The sequence below is a fragment of the Haemaphysalis longicornis genome, unplaced genomic scaffold, assembly GCF_048455015.1.
Source record: "Haemaphysalis longicornis isolate Haplotype H1 unplaced genomic scaffold, Haemaphysalis longicornis Haplotype H1 scaffold_136, whole genome shotgun sequence".
In the NCBI taxonomy this organism is placed as follows: domain Eukaryota; kingdom Metazoa; phylum Arthropoda; class Arachnida; order Ixodida; family Ixodidae; genus Haemaphysalis; species Haemaphysalis longicornis.
The window spans coordinates 517,323-531,686 of NW_027526241.1; the positions used below are offsets into that span (position 1 = coordinate 517,323).

At 50.6% G+C, this 14,364-nt stretch overlaps 1 protein-coding gene across 1 annotated transcript in view; it reads right to left on the minus strand.

The window, feature by feature from the left end:
• The window catches only part of LOC144164732 (sodium-dependent proline transporter-like), a 109,593-nt gene that overhangs the window by 17,734 nt on the left and 77,495 nt on the right, over positions 1 to 14,364 (minus strand). The window contains exon 6 of the mRNA XM_077695024.1: positions 2,698 to 2,871. Within this exon, the coding sequence (XP_077551150.1) occupies positions 2,698 to 2,871 (174 nt within the window). The remainder of the gene's footprint in view (positions 1 to 2,697; positions 2,872 to 14,364) is intronic.

Below are 14,364 nucleotides of genomic sequence, written 5' to 3' on the forward strand. Positions count from 1 at the left end.
AGATGTCAAGCGCAAGCTGCACCTGAATGAACTGATGTAAAGCCCAAGAGTGTGTGCAATGCAGCTGTTCAAGTGAACAATTTTGCTTTGGTTTTACTATTTTCCTACACTGTGCGGCCAGTAGTGGCCACCCACTGTAATGTCGGCAAACAGCTAGAAACGAGTTTCCAGCAAGGCATGAATTCTCGGCTGGATATGATGAAAATTCCAGCAATACTTATAATTTCCAGCAAGAAGTTTCCTAAATTCCAGTGAGATTTTGTGCAGGTTCCAGCAAGTAGCAAAATAATTCACAGCCGGAAGTGCATGCTTTTCCAGCAAGAAATTTGAGGAAAACCAGCTATTTCCAGCAAGGAATGCACATACTTCTGGCTAGCTATTTACAACTGGGAATGGAACTAGTTCCAGCTGGAAATGATGGATTTTACAGCAAGGTCAGAGTCAATTCTATCTGGGAATAATCCAAGGTCCAGCCGGAAAAGGTGTCATTTCCTACCCGGGAATTTGTAGCCGCCCGCCAGATTTTCTCCATTCCAGGCTGGAAGTAGATTTTCCAGTTCCGGCTGGAAATGATTTCCTGTTTCGTAACACAGCCGGGACTGGAAATCATTTCCATCTGGGGTGCACATATCCAAAATTTGTTACTGTATCCCACATTTGTTATCCCGTATCCCAAATGTATTACTGCCACGCGTAAATTTGATTTGCAGTGAAAGAAATCGCGCTATTTGTGCGTTTTGGTTCATATTTTCGTGCTCGCGTTCCATTTGTCCATGACTGTACAAGGCGAGTGATACGTCACGACGCCATACCTAATGCAATATCGCGGAGCATACAACACGGGCATATCCGCTCGACAGTTAACCACTAATGATTTCGCGTTCCCAACATCATAAGAAGTGCTATTGGGAGTGCAGTGTGTACTGAGGCGTTTCGAACGTTGAAGTTGCGGAAGATCGAACTACGTTTTCTAAAAAGTCGCCAGAGAGACAGACAGATGAGAGAGAGAGAGAGAGAGAGAGAGAGAGAGAGAGAGAGAGAGAGAGAGAGAGAGAGAGAGAGAGAGAGAGAGAGAGAGAGAGAGAGAGAGAGAGAGAGAGAGCAAGAAAGAAAGAAAGAAAGAAAGAAAGAAAAGTGGCGGGTACATTAGCGCCCCATTTACAGAATTCATCGGTGCCGTTCTGCCACCGAAGTATCGCAAAATGCTTGCGGCAGCATTAATGCGAAGACATCAGTTAACTACGTAGGTCGAAAATGCGCCATCCATGCCACAAAAAAATGGCCGACTGCTGAAGCAATAAAGGAAAGCGCGGAATTACGCGACATTTCTCCGGAAAGCTCCTAAAAAATGTAACTGAGTTAAAAAAATCCCGCCCTCTTCGCTGGGCGGGATTCGAACCAGGGTCCTCAGGAATGCGAGACAAGCACGGAACCCGAGACAAGCACGGAACCCGCGAATCAACGCAGCTGGATGATCCCAGTTGACTAGAGCTGAACCAAGCAAACGGGTTCCGGCCTATCTGCTTGGAACGTGTGTTAGAGACACGTAGCCAGTAGTATACGTTAGAAAATGTAGCATGTTAATTGCGCAAGTATGAATTAGCTAGGTTGCACAGCACGCAGCCGCTAAAAATGCACGTCTGGAACTCAACCGTAGTAACCGAAAAGGAAAAGCATCACGACCACGGTAATTAGAGGACACACATGCGTACCACTGGACACGTGCCACTGTATACGCATCACGTCAGAACCGTGCATGGAATGAACGCGGCGCACGCGATATGTTTTCTTCAAATTTTATCGGTACAGTGCACGCGGCGATGGACTGCATTACCAGCAGCTGTGAACCATGACGCCGCACAGCACAACACCAGCATATCCATTCCACAAATGAACACGATCGCCTTCACTGCACCACAAGGAGGGTATGAGTACCGTCGAATTTTTTCCACGCCATTTCCACAGCGATACTTGAACATGCATGCAGGGTTGGATGGCCGATTCAGGCGTCCCTGTGGCACCTCCGCTGTCGATTGCAAACACAACTCGAGCGCATTCTATCCGTCGAGCTGCAGCAGCTGTTTTTCGTTTAACTGTTTCCACCACATCGAGGGCGATAGTTCGGAAGCCCCTTCCTGGTTGTGTGTTTTTTCTTTTGTAATTTAATGGGAGTATGGTAATTACAGGCGTTTTTTTTTTGCCAAAAAAATACTTGTTTCCACGGTCATTCACTTACGCAATTTTTCCGCCATATTTTCGTTGTATCCTCCCCAACTTGCCAACTTACCCTTGGCCAATATATTTGTCGTAGTTTACCGGGAATGGCGATTCCTGCCTTAGCACCTAGGCGAAGGGTGTAGCCTTGAACAAGCTTGACAAGGGATTACATTCAGCAGCATTCTTAATTCGTTTCTAAGCGACACCGGGAACGTGAACGCAGAAAGAACGGAAGCAGCGGTAGGAAAAATACAGTAATACTCTGCTGCTAGTTACCTGGGTTTGTGATCTTGAAACAAATTGCGATAGCGCTCAAACCAAAGCGGATACGCGCAGACACACACCGACTCTGATTTCCAACAATTTCACAGTCTCAACACAGCAGAAACCTCCAAAGGATATGAAAAGCAAACAGCTGGCCGATATTGTGCAGAGCTGAAGCAAGCTGTTTCGACGTTCACGACAAGGGCGCGCGAGTACCTGGACGGCGAAGCGGTTGATGAGCAGCGCGATGACGAATCCCTGGGGCATAACGTAGGGCACGCTGGCTGCGAAGCCCAGCACGCACACCACGGCGATCAGGCTGCCGGTCATGGGCCGCAGCGAGGGGAACTCGTCCGTCACGCACGTCACCAGGGTCCACGTGCCGGCCACCTGCAGCGGGACAATTTCCTGCAGTCTGCACCGCAGTCGCCATCTACACTGCCGTAGTCATCCACACTTCGTCATCCCTGCAATCGTCATCTGCACTGCAGTCGTCATCCATGCAGTCGTCATCTACACTGCAGTCGTCTCAGCACTACAATCTGTACTTTCGCACCACGCAACAGAGTCTCTGTTGCGTGGTGCGAAGGTACAGATGTCAGAGCTAAGACAAAACCTCTGCTCTTCTCCATCGAGAAAAATACGCCAAGTGGACAGGGGCTTTCAGAAATAGACAGTTGGGCTAGTTGGTGTTGATAGATCTTAAGCAGCGCTTAAAACTTGACGACAGCAGCGAAGACACACAGTTGCGGGATAGCCCCGTCGTGTGTGTCTTTGGTACTGTTGTCCCGTTTCAAGCGCTACTTAATGAAGGGCTTATCTACCGGCGAAGCTACCCTTGACCTGCGAAGAAAGGCTCGGGCGCACTTAAACAAAGCCTCCCCACGCGGACTTCCACGTATATTGTTCATACTCAGCGCGAGGTGCTTCGCCGTTACCTTGTGCGCGCGTGATAAGGACTGCGGTGAAGTGTTGTGCGTGGCAGTGAAGCCACTTCATTCCGATCTTCGACATACATCGACACGTCGGAGCCTCGCTAGGGTGCCTGGATGCCAGCGCCGCCGTACGGCGGACGCGCGTGAATCGATGCATAAGTCTGGCGGCAACGCAACTTCCCCAAACCTATGAGTCACGACTACTCCGTGGTCACGACTGTTGCCGAAACTAAGATCCCGAACGAACCGGTTCCAGCGGCGGCGTGTGCGCTTCATCCCCCACCTCCTCCCTCCTCCATCTCTTCCGCAAAGCGGGCACCGGATTCTGAAGACCGCGTCGCTTCTTCTAGGGACATTCGAACACTGCAACTAGGGAAGATGCTTTTTGTGTATTGGTACTTTTTCGTGCCGGGCGTAAGACGCTGAAAGCCGATGGACCATTGGGAATTAGGGTTATACACTCTCGCCCTTCGGCGAGCCGAGTCACTACGTCGTCGGCAGGGTAGCCAGGTCTGGCGATTTGCCGCCGAAGTTGCGACTTTTCAAAACCCGTGGCGACGGGAATTTCAGTGTGGCGACTTGGCTCCTTTGAGCATTGGTGATTTGATCTATCGATCTATTTGATCTATCTTCCGACGCTCCACTGCTAAAACAAAGAAGGGGTCTTATATGACCCTTCAATTCATTTCAGCCGCCGAGACAAACTGAACAAACAGAACAAAACAAACTTTTAGGAAGACGACGGCTACCTGGCAAAGTCTAGAACAGGTCCCAAGGAATCAGTCACTCAAACGCACCACCGTATAGCGCTACTTACCGACACAGATGTAAATTGGCCTTGGTCTTTATGCTATCCGGCACCTGGTGTCGTATGCATAGCGTCAAAGCTGGCAAGCAACGCCGTCGGTTTAAAGTTTAGTGCTTCAGTAGGTTACGAGGGCTTGAGATTCCATTGCATAATGTGTATGACGACGTATAAGAGGCACGGGAATGTAAAGAGGCAGCGAAAGGGATAAAACATGGTGTGCAGCGAAGGCTCATTCTAAGTCATTCATATTTTTTGGATGCCTTACCCAAACCTACGTATTTTAGCTTTTTTGTAGACGTCAGCTGCCGCCGCTTTCCCGTACCACAGCAAACGAAAAAAATCTGTGTTACGGTATATTCTACTTTCCGAAATTTCAGCATTTTTTCCGCGAAGGTAATCCAAAAGTACTTACTAGCATCGCCTTGCTGAAAGTAGCAACTTTTCTGGGCCCTTTCCACACGTCCACTTTTAGGTGGCGACATTTTTGGCTACTTTCGGCAATTTCCTGGCGACATTTCCTTCTAAGGACCTGGAAACCCTGGTCGGCATCTGAGCGAGACGTTACTCTGCCCGAGTCATGTTGTAAGCACGCCAGCGGGCTGCCTCCTATATCATCGCTGATCCCTTGTCGCCATGCATTAAACAAGTTAAGCTTTGCTATCGGCTCTAGGTCGTTGAAAAGAAAGCCAACTTCCCTACAAGCCGCTCTTCTAGCGCGCTACTACGGCATTCGCGGAGGTCGGTTCTAACACGCCTTCACCAATTTAATTAATCCCGAGTTGACATGCTCCTTCTGTCACGCTGTTAATTTCGGCCGCACAGGAGGCACGACTGATTGAGGAGCACGCAATCGCTGCCAGGAGTGTACGCTGAGTGCGCGAAATCACGGCGTTCGTCGAGTCGCAGTGCTGCAAAAAATGTCGCTTGGTGCTTTTTAATTATCTTTGGTGAGATACTTATAAACGCGAAGACTTTGGTCTGCCTGCCCGCCCGTCAGCCTCCAGGCCAAATGGTAAAAGAATTCTTGAACGAGAAGTGTATCCGCAAAACATTTCCAAACAACAAAATCTGAAGATGTAATCATACTTGTCAACACTTTTGAGCAAAAAGAAAACATTCGGCATGTCTGAGGCAACATCTCAACACATAACTGGTACTGACAGTGTTTATGTGTGCCCACATTTGCAATGGCAAAGAAAAATATTCCCGTTAAAAACAGCGTTTTACTAAAACTACAAAAATGTCTCGCGCCCTCGTGGCGGCATTTCAAAAACGTTTAACGGTAACGAAAGGTTCCACTAGATGGCGCGAGCAATGAAACGCGGTAAATTGACTTTAGCAGACGTTCACCGTGTCTATCGTTGGAGGAGCGAGACGAGGGGACAAAAGCGTGAGAACTGGGCCGGAGGAGAGAAGAGACGCACTTACGTAACGGGGGCGGCACACGACTATAGTTTTTCAACATTTGCAGCGAAGCGAGCAGATATGCTGCCATTAAACACGAAATAAAACACGGAAGTGTTTTATTACCGGATACACAAAGATTTGACTGACGTCATATCCGTCACGGAAGTGACGCCAGTACAACGAAGCAAGCGGCCTGTAAAGGATGCACTCCTGTACACAGGGCCATCTTGTGGGGAAGCAACCTTTAGTACTAAAGAGTACGTTATACTGACGTTGTTTGTTTTCGGGTTTTATATTTTAACACAACAGTGTTTTATGTCGGGATACACCAAGATTTCAGTGACGTCATATCCGTCACGGAAATGACGCCGGTACACCTTCGCCAAAGCTCCCGCCAGCAGGACGTCGCTCGCCAAGCACACCCACGAGACAGTCACCGACCCGCAAATCATGATCAGCAGCAGATTTCGCTGCCGATTCCTATTACAGAGGAATCAACCACATATTTTTTTTTTAATGAAGCTTACTCGGCGAACAAAAATCCCGGACCATCTCCACTACCGTGAAACCTGGGAGGGGCGTAGCATGCAGAGTATCAGAATATTCAAAGATCGTAAGTTTCTCTCTTGCCCACAGCGCGCGCTGATAGGGCGGCGGAGAAGCGCCGGTGAGACGAGGAATCGCGCGCTTGTCGAGGCGGTGGCGCCCTCTCTTGCGTTGAACCGGATTTAAGGAATTCACATGCCCTATTTACCCCAGTTTAGGGCGCGGCAGGGGCAAAGGGACAAATGCGTTCCTGCGTTTTTTCAGCCGCCCCTTTTCCATAGGGGCGATTTCCCGTGCAAGCGGGTGAACTTCCCAAGCGTTGTAGTCCCACACAAGGGCCGAGCGACAGGCCGGGGAGTCGCTTGTACCTATTTTACCGGTAGGTGCCCGGCGCCACCAGGGCACACGAATGCACATGGTGCCTTCCCTAGCCACGGTGGACGCTCAACTCGCGACCGCCTGTGGCACTACACGCCGCCAGACTCTTTCACCCCCGGCAATGGCGCAACGCGGCATGATGGCCGGGGACCCCGCCGGATGGACAAGGGTCAGAGGCCTCTCGCAAGGGTAAAGGCAGCTTTCTAGGCGTGATTTTCCCTTTCAAGGGTCCGAACTGTACCAGGGACGCCTGTACCAATTAAAGAAACCGGTGGGTGCCTGGCGCTACGTGGATTCGAACCCGGTACCTCCCGCATACGAGGCGAGTGCTGCACCTCTGAGCCATCGCTAGTAGAATCGTGGGCCTGAAAATTAATATGCATAAAACTAAAGTAATGCTCAATAGCCTCGGAAGAGCGCAGCGGTTCGAGATAGGTGGCGAGGCAGTGGAAGTGGTAAGGGAATATATCTACTTAGGCCAAGTAGTGACACCGGATCCCAACCATGAGGCAGATATAATTAGAGGAATAAGAATGGGGTGGAGTGCATTCGGTAGGTATTCTCAAATAATGAATGGCAGCCTACCATTGTCCCTGAAGAAGAAAGTGTAAGGCAGCTGCATCTTACCGGCACTCACCTACGGGGCAGAAACTTGGAGGCTCACAAGGAGCGTTCAACTTAAATTGAGGACGACTCGGCGAGCAATGCAACGCAAGATGATAGGTGTCACGTTAAAGGAGCCATGAAGAGAAAACAAAAGTTTGTTTTATTCGAAAGATTAGGTGTTTCATAGTACCCCAAGCGCTTTCCCGGAAGCAAATGATGCTTTATTCACTGATAAATAAGGCAATTTAAGCCAAAATTTTAAATCTCCCGCTAAAATTGAACATTCCGTGACGTGTACAATGGCGTCATAGAGCCGGTCCATGAAACAGATACTTAGTATGTCGATAGCACCCACACGCGGGAGTCGATCGAGACGGCGGGCATTTTAAAAATACTAGTAAAACCTAGTGCACCCGCAGCCCTAGTCATGAAATCGCCTGATCCGGAGACAAAACTCTCGCCGAGGAGCTCGGGCTTGCATTTAACAACCTCACACCACAAAAACGCTCAATGCTTCTAAGTGCACGAGCGGCAAGAGTTGTGGGATACGCGGTGGACGGGAAAGCGACCATTCTGCGATAGCCACAACAGACGAACGCCCAGCCGTCGGCACCGCTGCCTCGTCAGCCCCGTCGCGACGGACGAATATAGACTGGTACGTATGTGCCGTATTTTGATTACGGTTAATAATAGTTCAATTTCAGTAGCAGTATCACTTATGCCAGTTGGCCGGTGTCGTGTATGGAAAGCCGTTCGCGCGAGCTCTCTGCTTCGACCAGAAAGATACGAGCGTCAATGCGCGGTGTTTACGGCATTTTTTTCACCAAGGTCAGAGCGATTTGACGAAGTCGGCGACGAGCGCCAGCATGTCCCAGGAGTGAGCTAACGTAAGGGTCCCTGCCGTAACTGAACAAACTGAAGTTTTCAGTGGTTGTAAACTGGAAACTAGCTCGTAACGACAGCAGCAAGCCCACACCATTCGAAACTTACGCAACGACTGGCACTATCTCGTCGCTTCTTGCTGTTCCTTACTCCCCTCGTTTCTATTTTTACCTTTGCTGGTTGGCGATATGACGGCCAACCTCCTGTGAAGGGATTACGATACGAAGCAAGGTCGCGGCTGTGCGTGCTGGAACGGTTCGTTGGCCCCGAAGAGCCTCGAACCTGAAAATTCGTCTGCGCGACGGCGAGATGTCGAGCTCGGCCGGCGCTAGTTTCGTACGCATTGGCGCACACGCTTGCGAGTTCGTTCGGACCTTCAACCGTTTACTCCACCGTTCTTTGTCATAAAAAGAATGTGCAGTATGTTTCACGGGCATTTAGCCCGCTATGCAAGCTGTAAGCCCTGCCTAACATGCGTTTGCTTTCGCCGGCCTCCGCCAATCGCAGAGCATTCCCAAGTGACATCACAGGTTCTGTTGCGGAAAATGAGCTGGTGGGTCGCATGGTCATTTCCTTTTTTCCTAATTATGTAGCTTATTTGAGCGAAGTTTGCGTTATAAGTGGTATCGTTATGGTTCTAACGAAGCAATCTTTCGAATGAACCAAACTTGTGTTTTCTCTTCATGGCTCCTTTAAAAGACAAGAAGAGAGCGGAGTGGGTCAGGGAAAAAACGCGTGTTAAGGACATGTGCCGTTGGCCATTAAGGGTAACAGAGTGGATCCCTAGAGAAGGCAAGCGTGGCAGGAGGCAGCAGAAAGTTAGGTAGGCCGGTGAGATCCAGAAGTTTTCGGGGATAAAGTGGCCGCAACCGCAAATCCCTATTGTGAAAACTGTGGATTGCCGGAAACAGTTAAGCACATTTTGCTAGAGTATCCGGCATACAGGCAGGAAATAAATCACCTCACACAAAAGATCGAGTACCTCGACTGCGGATCTATATCTTTAAAGCTCTCATTGGACCCTGGCCCTTGTTGCGACTGGCCATCCGAGCGCAGTCACCTGAGCTGCGAGGTTGCCCTGGTCCGTCCGCTATCGACGAGGCGCAGAGCAGAGCGATGAAGTTCCGAGCCGACGAAGAGTTGAAGCAGCATTTATATGCAGTATGTACGAGGGTAACAAAGGCGTTACATGGCGCGCACGAAGTCGAAAGCACGTCTCCACGAGGTGCCTCCGAAAAGTGCCACGCCCGCCGTGCTTCCGGGCTGGTTCTATACCCCCGGGGGTCCGTCGCAGCCGCGAGCGGTTTGAATCGCTCCAATCAGAACTCTCGCTGGCCGAAGTTTGAACCTGACGAATGGAGGCGAAGCGGTTGCGTCAACCGAGCCGCCACGACGGGGAAAGGGAAGGCGACTCAGCGGCGCCGTCTCCAGGCGTGTAGCTGCGTGTCTACCGCGGGCCGTTCGTGCGAGGCATGATTCGGCCCAGCAATTGAGAAGGGGAAAGGAGAGGCGACCCTGCGGCGCATTCAAGTTAGGGCACGTCTGCCGCGCGCGGTTTGGGCCGGGCGCTCTGGCCCAACAGCACCCCCCACGCCAGGCAATTCGCCAGGAAGACGAGCTGCTTTCTCGTGGCTCGGATGCGTGGGCGTTAAGCGTCATGATCATCCGTCCGCTTGCGCAGTGTCTCCAGAAGACGACTTCCACGTCGTATCTGTCGGCGACGTTTTTCACCCGTGCGAGAAGCCGCTTTCCCTGAGCCACCCGATCTGACCATTCAGGCTTTATTTTACAGCGTGTTGGCGCGATGTATACATAGCCTGCACTAGGCACGCTGTGGCTCTTCCTCTTTTCACGAGTTTAGAATGCCCATAGTCATGTGGGAGCAATTTCTTCTTACTTCTGGTCAGGTACTTTCAACACGCGTGGCCACCTTGCAGTGCGAGGTTGACGTCCAAAAAACTAAAGGCACCCGTCTTCTGGCAGGTCGTGCAAAAATTCGAGGCTTGCATGGACATTGCTGAAGGCTTCCAAAACCTTCGTTACTCTGTCTTTTCCCAGTTCTCCCCACGGGAAGCAGATCAGGAAGTCGTCCACGTATCGGAAGCGCGTGACACCCATCCCCTTCAAAACCGGCAGCAACATGCGGTCCCCCTATGCCAGGTAGATATCGGAGAGTACTGGTGCAATGCACGATCCTATAGATACGCCGTCCTTCTGCGCGAAGACACTTTCTTCGAAGCGCACCCGCAAAGCATTCCGGTAAAGTTGAAGCAGCCCTAGAAAGTCCCTGGCGGCCATCGCGCACTGGTTTTGGAAGAGGACATTTCCGTAGGTGTCAATGCATTCCTCCAACGCTGCGATGACGCCTTTTTGGAGTACACTGCAAAACAACGCCTTCACGTCAGTGGAAAAGCAGTACAAGGGCGGTGCCTGATGCAGAAAGGTCACTAACTCCTGAGAGTTGCATAGAAGGTATGGGTCATCCACCTTGCGTGTGGTGAGGTGTTGCTGCAGAAACACCGCTACCCTTCGCTGCCGTGTCCTCTTGTCCTGGTTGATCGTCTAAGGGGCATGCCCTCTTTGTGGGTCTTCACGGCGAAGAAGACATTGAGGCAAACACCTTTACTCTATCTCACTTCTCTTGCTCACTTCTCGCCTCCGGCACTTTTGCAGAATGAAGCTGCATGGAACTCCTCCTTTGCCAGAGCTTTGTCGTCCTTGCACTCCTCCTTCGTAGTTTTTGAGCATCGCTTGCGTGGCTTTGTGTGTTGCTCTTTGTCGAGGATTACGAACTCCCCCGTTTTGACTCCCAGGAGTACTCGGTAGTCATTCTGTCTCAGCCACTTGAGTGTTGACTTTTCTTGTGCCACGCTTCTCTTGTCCGCCGCCTTGTGTTCGCCGTCCTTCGTCTTTGTCAATGTCAATTTTGCGCAGTATTTTATAAGTATAAACAGACGCGGAGTTCCCGCTACAGACGCCGAGTTTGCGAAGCCGGTTGCCGCGAGTTCTAGCGCTTGCTAGCGCGCTCCACTTCGGGAGAGGTGTGCAAGGCTGCGGACAAACCGATCCGGGCCTGCCCGTCATGGGGAACTTTGAGCGGCAAGTTCGGAAACCCACGTGAGGTTCAACAGCCGCGTCTCCGACCAAGGGTCAGTGGCTGTGAGCTCTGCTCTTTGTCCAGCTTCGCACGACTAGTGCAAGCTGCACCAATTTTTTTTTAATTCTATCATCTCGTGGGAGAACGCTCAAATTGCCTCCCTAATTGGTTTACTCCGCTTTTTCTTTTGTTTTTGCTAAAATGTATTTTGAACGCTGTTTCTGGCGTGGGGCAAGTGCTTGTCGTTTTTGCACCTCTTTAAAACTCGATCCGCTGTGCCAAGGTATAGGGGAAGCAAGCACCACGTGCAAGTACAAGGTACGGCACATGCGGAAATTCGTGAATCGTTATCTGCGCCCAGGAATTCGTCTCAGCATTCCATTGTCTTTTTTTTCTTTATTATCAGTCTTCAACACACATGTACAACACAAAAATAACCACACGCTGCATGTGGTACACCGACATAAATCTACCAGACGTGACTCCGGCTAGGTTTTGTCAATTATCACTTTAGAGTAATTAACGGCTCTACAAAATCCAACCAATCTGGTACTGGCTGCTGGACTCTCAGCCCCTCAACGAACTGCGTGACACTCTCCCGCAGAAACTGCCGGGCCGGTCGGGCATCCACGTCGCCATGTAGCCACGCCATGCCCGCCCGCCATATGCTGCGAAGGCCCAGGAGCATTATTAAATCGTATACAGGGGGACTCCTTAGTTATTTTCTGTGGGTAAATATCGTATACCATGCGGGTTCAGTAGGAAGTCTTTGTGTAAAGTTCGCTGCATAACATCCCACGGAGTATCAGCGCACAGGCACGTGCCCCCAGCGAGGCGCTGCTGCAGGGGTTCTTGCAGCACGCCCAGCCAGGTGCAACTGCGGAGCCGCTTTTGAGCAGGCTACAGTGTTGTCACGTTCGAGAGGTAGAATTTCCCGAGAGGAAGCCACGATGCATGTCGGGCCGTGAAGGAGGGCGAGCAAGCTCCCATTGTATCGCGCCGACTGCGCGTAAACGTTTTGGAGAAATCACTGTATGTATGGCACGTGCCACTAGCGTGTAACCAAAAACCTTTACCCCCACTTTTCGTAATCTGTCGCCGTTCTTGTGCTCCTCGGAGTGTATACGTTTTCTTCTCATTTGGAATAAACCCAGTTGTGAGTGCGCCGTCTTCACATCGATGTACACGCTTTTTAAAGCGACAGCTTTATTAATGGGACTGATGGCGTCCTGTAAAAAAACTAATGCATTTACCCATATACCGGTTGGTTGACCGACGAGCCCCGATAAGATCTGTGGTCACACGGCGCGTGCGTGAAACCGGACATCCATTGTGTCAAAACGGGTACTTGAAAATCGCGAACAGGGAACGGTCTTATATAAGTCAATACGTACACCCAAGAGCGGAAGCTTACGGACCACGAGAGCAGCAATTTTGAGGTATTTCTGCGCCGCACGGCAGCCCGGAGTACTATGTGCGGTAGTTTTCCTTATTTCAGTACTTATACAACACCAGGTATGCATTCGACAGTTTGACGGGCTGCTATAGGAGGAGAAATAACTTAAAATTGGTCCGTAAACTTTTGACCGTGGCTGTACATCCATAATGAAGGAGTATAATATTTTACCTATTTTTCTATTTTTCTATTTTCTATATTCTACCTATTTTTACAATATTTTACCAATAGTTTACCTTTATCTTGTAAACCGCGCGTCGCTATACATTTAGATCGTTCGTAGATGCGTTTACTTATGGCGCGAAAAATGGTCGCATGCGTTTGTTCTTTGTTTGTGATTTGGGTCTGGTTATTGCGCAGTGTTCATGGGAGAAAGCCTTCGCGCTTCTTCTGACTTTCTATAGGAAGGGGTTGTGAAAAGGAATGCGTTTGCGCAAAACACGACGACGAGGAGAAGGGAGGACAAGACGAGCTGCCTGACACGTCAGCTTGTCGTTCTGCTGCGATTCCTCGCTGCGTTTTCTGAGACTGCTACGACTGCACATCGGTACCGTGAGTGGGTGTTTTGGCCACGGCTGAAGTTTTAAATTTGGGCGAAATTGTTGCAAACCTGCACAAGTGGGGGATACTAGGGCCCTAGGTTCCCCGGGGCCCAGCATGGCGTCTTGGCCCGCCAGCTTGCCTGCAAGCAGCTTACCCTTAGAAGCATTCAAGCGGCATGGCGTCGAAAGCATTCCGGTAGCACTTGTCCCCGCAGGTGACGCGGTGATCCGAGCAAAAAATTCCAAGCTCCCTCAGGGGCAGCTGAAACTAGTGAGCCAGCATTACATGGCTATCTCGGAAGTAAGGCAATCTGGCAGGGCAGGGCTGTTGTGCCGATCCAAAGACTTGGATTGTGTCGTGGACCTGCTGCGGTGCACATCATTCGCCTCGGTTCCCGTGAATGCCTTCATTCCGCCGCACCTAGCTTGTGTAAAGGGTATTGTTCGGGACGTCGATCCAACGCAGTCACCTGAAGAAGTCCTCGAGGAGTTCAAAATGGCAGCTGTTACGGCGGTCTACTACTGTACCAGAGTGGAGAATGGCAGGCGGATCCCTACCGCGTCCGTTATCATGACTTTTGCAGGACTCAAATGTCCCTCTGTGGTGATGGCATGGCTGCTGGTGCGCAGGGTAGACCTTTTGGAGCCTAGGACGCTGCAGCGCCAGAAGTGTTGGAGATTTGGGCACACATTTCGAGGATGTACGTCAAATCTCATGTGCAAAAACTGTGCAGGCAGTCATGATGCGCAATCATGCCGATCCGACATAGACCTCTGCTGTCTCTGCAAGGGAGCCCACGAAGCAACATATTCCAACTGCCCGGCTGGGTCTCATGAACGTTCCCTGTTAGAGATAATGGAGAAAACCCGCTGCTCTAGGTTTGAGGCTTCGACTCTGTTGAGAAGTCGTACTCAGGGTTATGCGGCAGCAGTTCACACAACAAATGCAGCTGCTGATGCCAGGTTTCCAGCCACTATCACTCCAGTCATTGAAAAGTCCGTCGCGCAGGTAATGCAGCAAGTGGTCGCTCCGCTTCCAGAGACACTTGTCACGCTGACTCATATCCCAAGCCTTTGGGCGACAAAGTTAGGATGCTCACTACCGGCTGTTTCTATTGACCACCAGGCCAAAGGTTCTACCCCTGAACCTCAGATTGTAACTCATCCCGAAAAACTTGATACCCAGGCTATTGCAGACTGCTCCTCCAGGAATAAAGCAGTGTCAG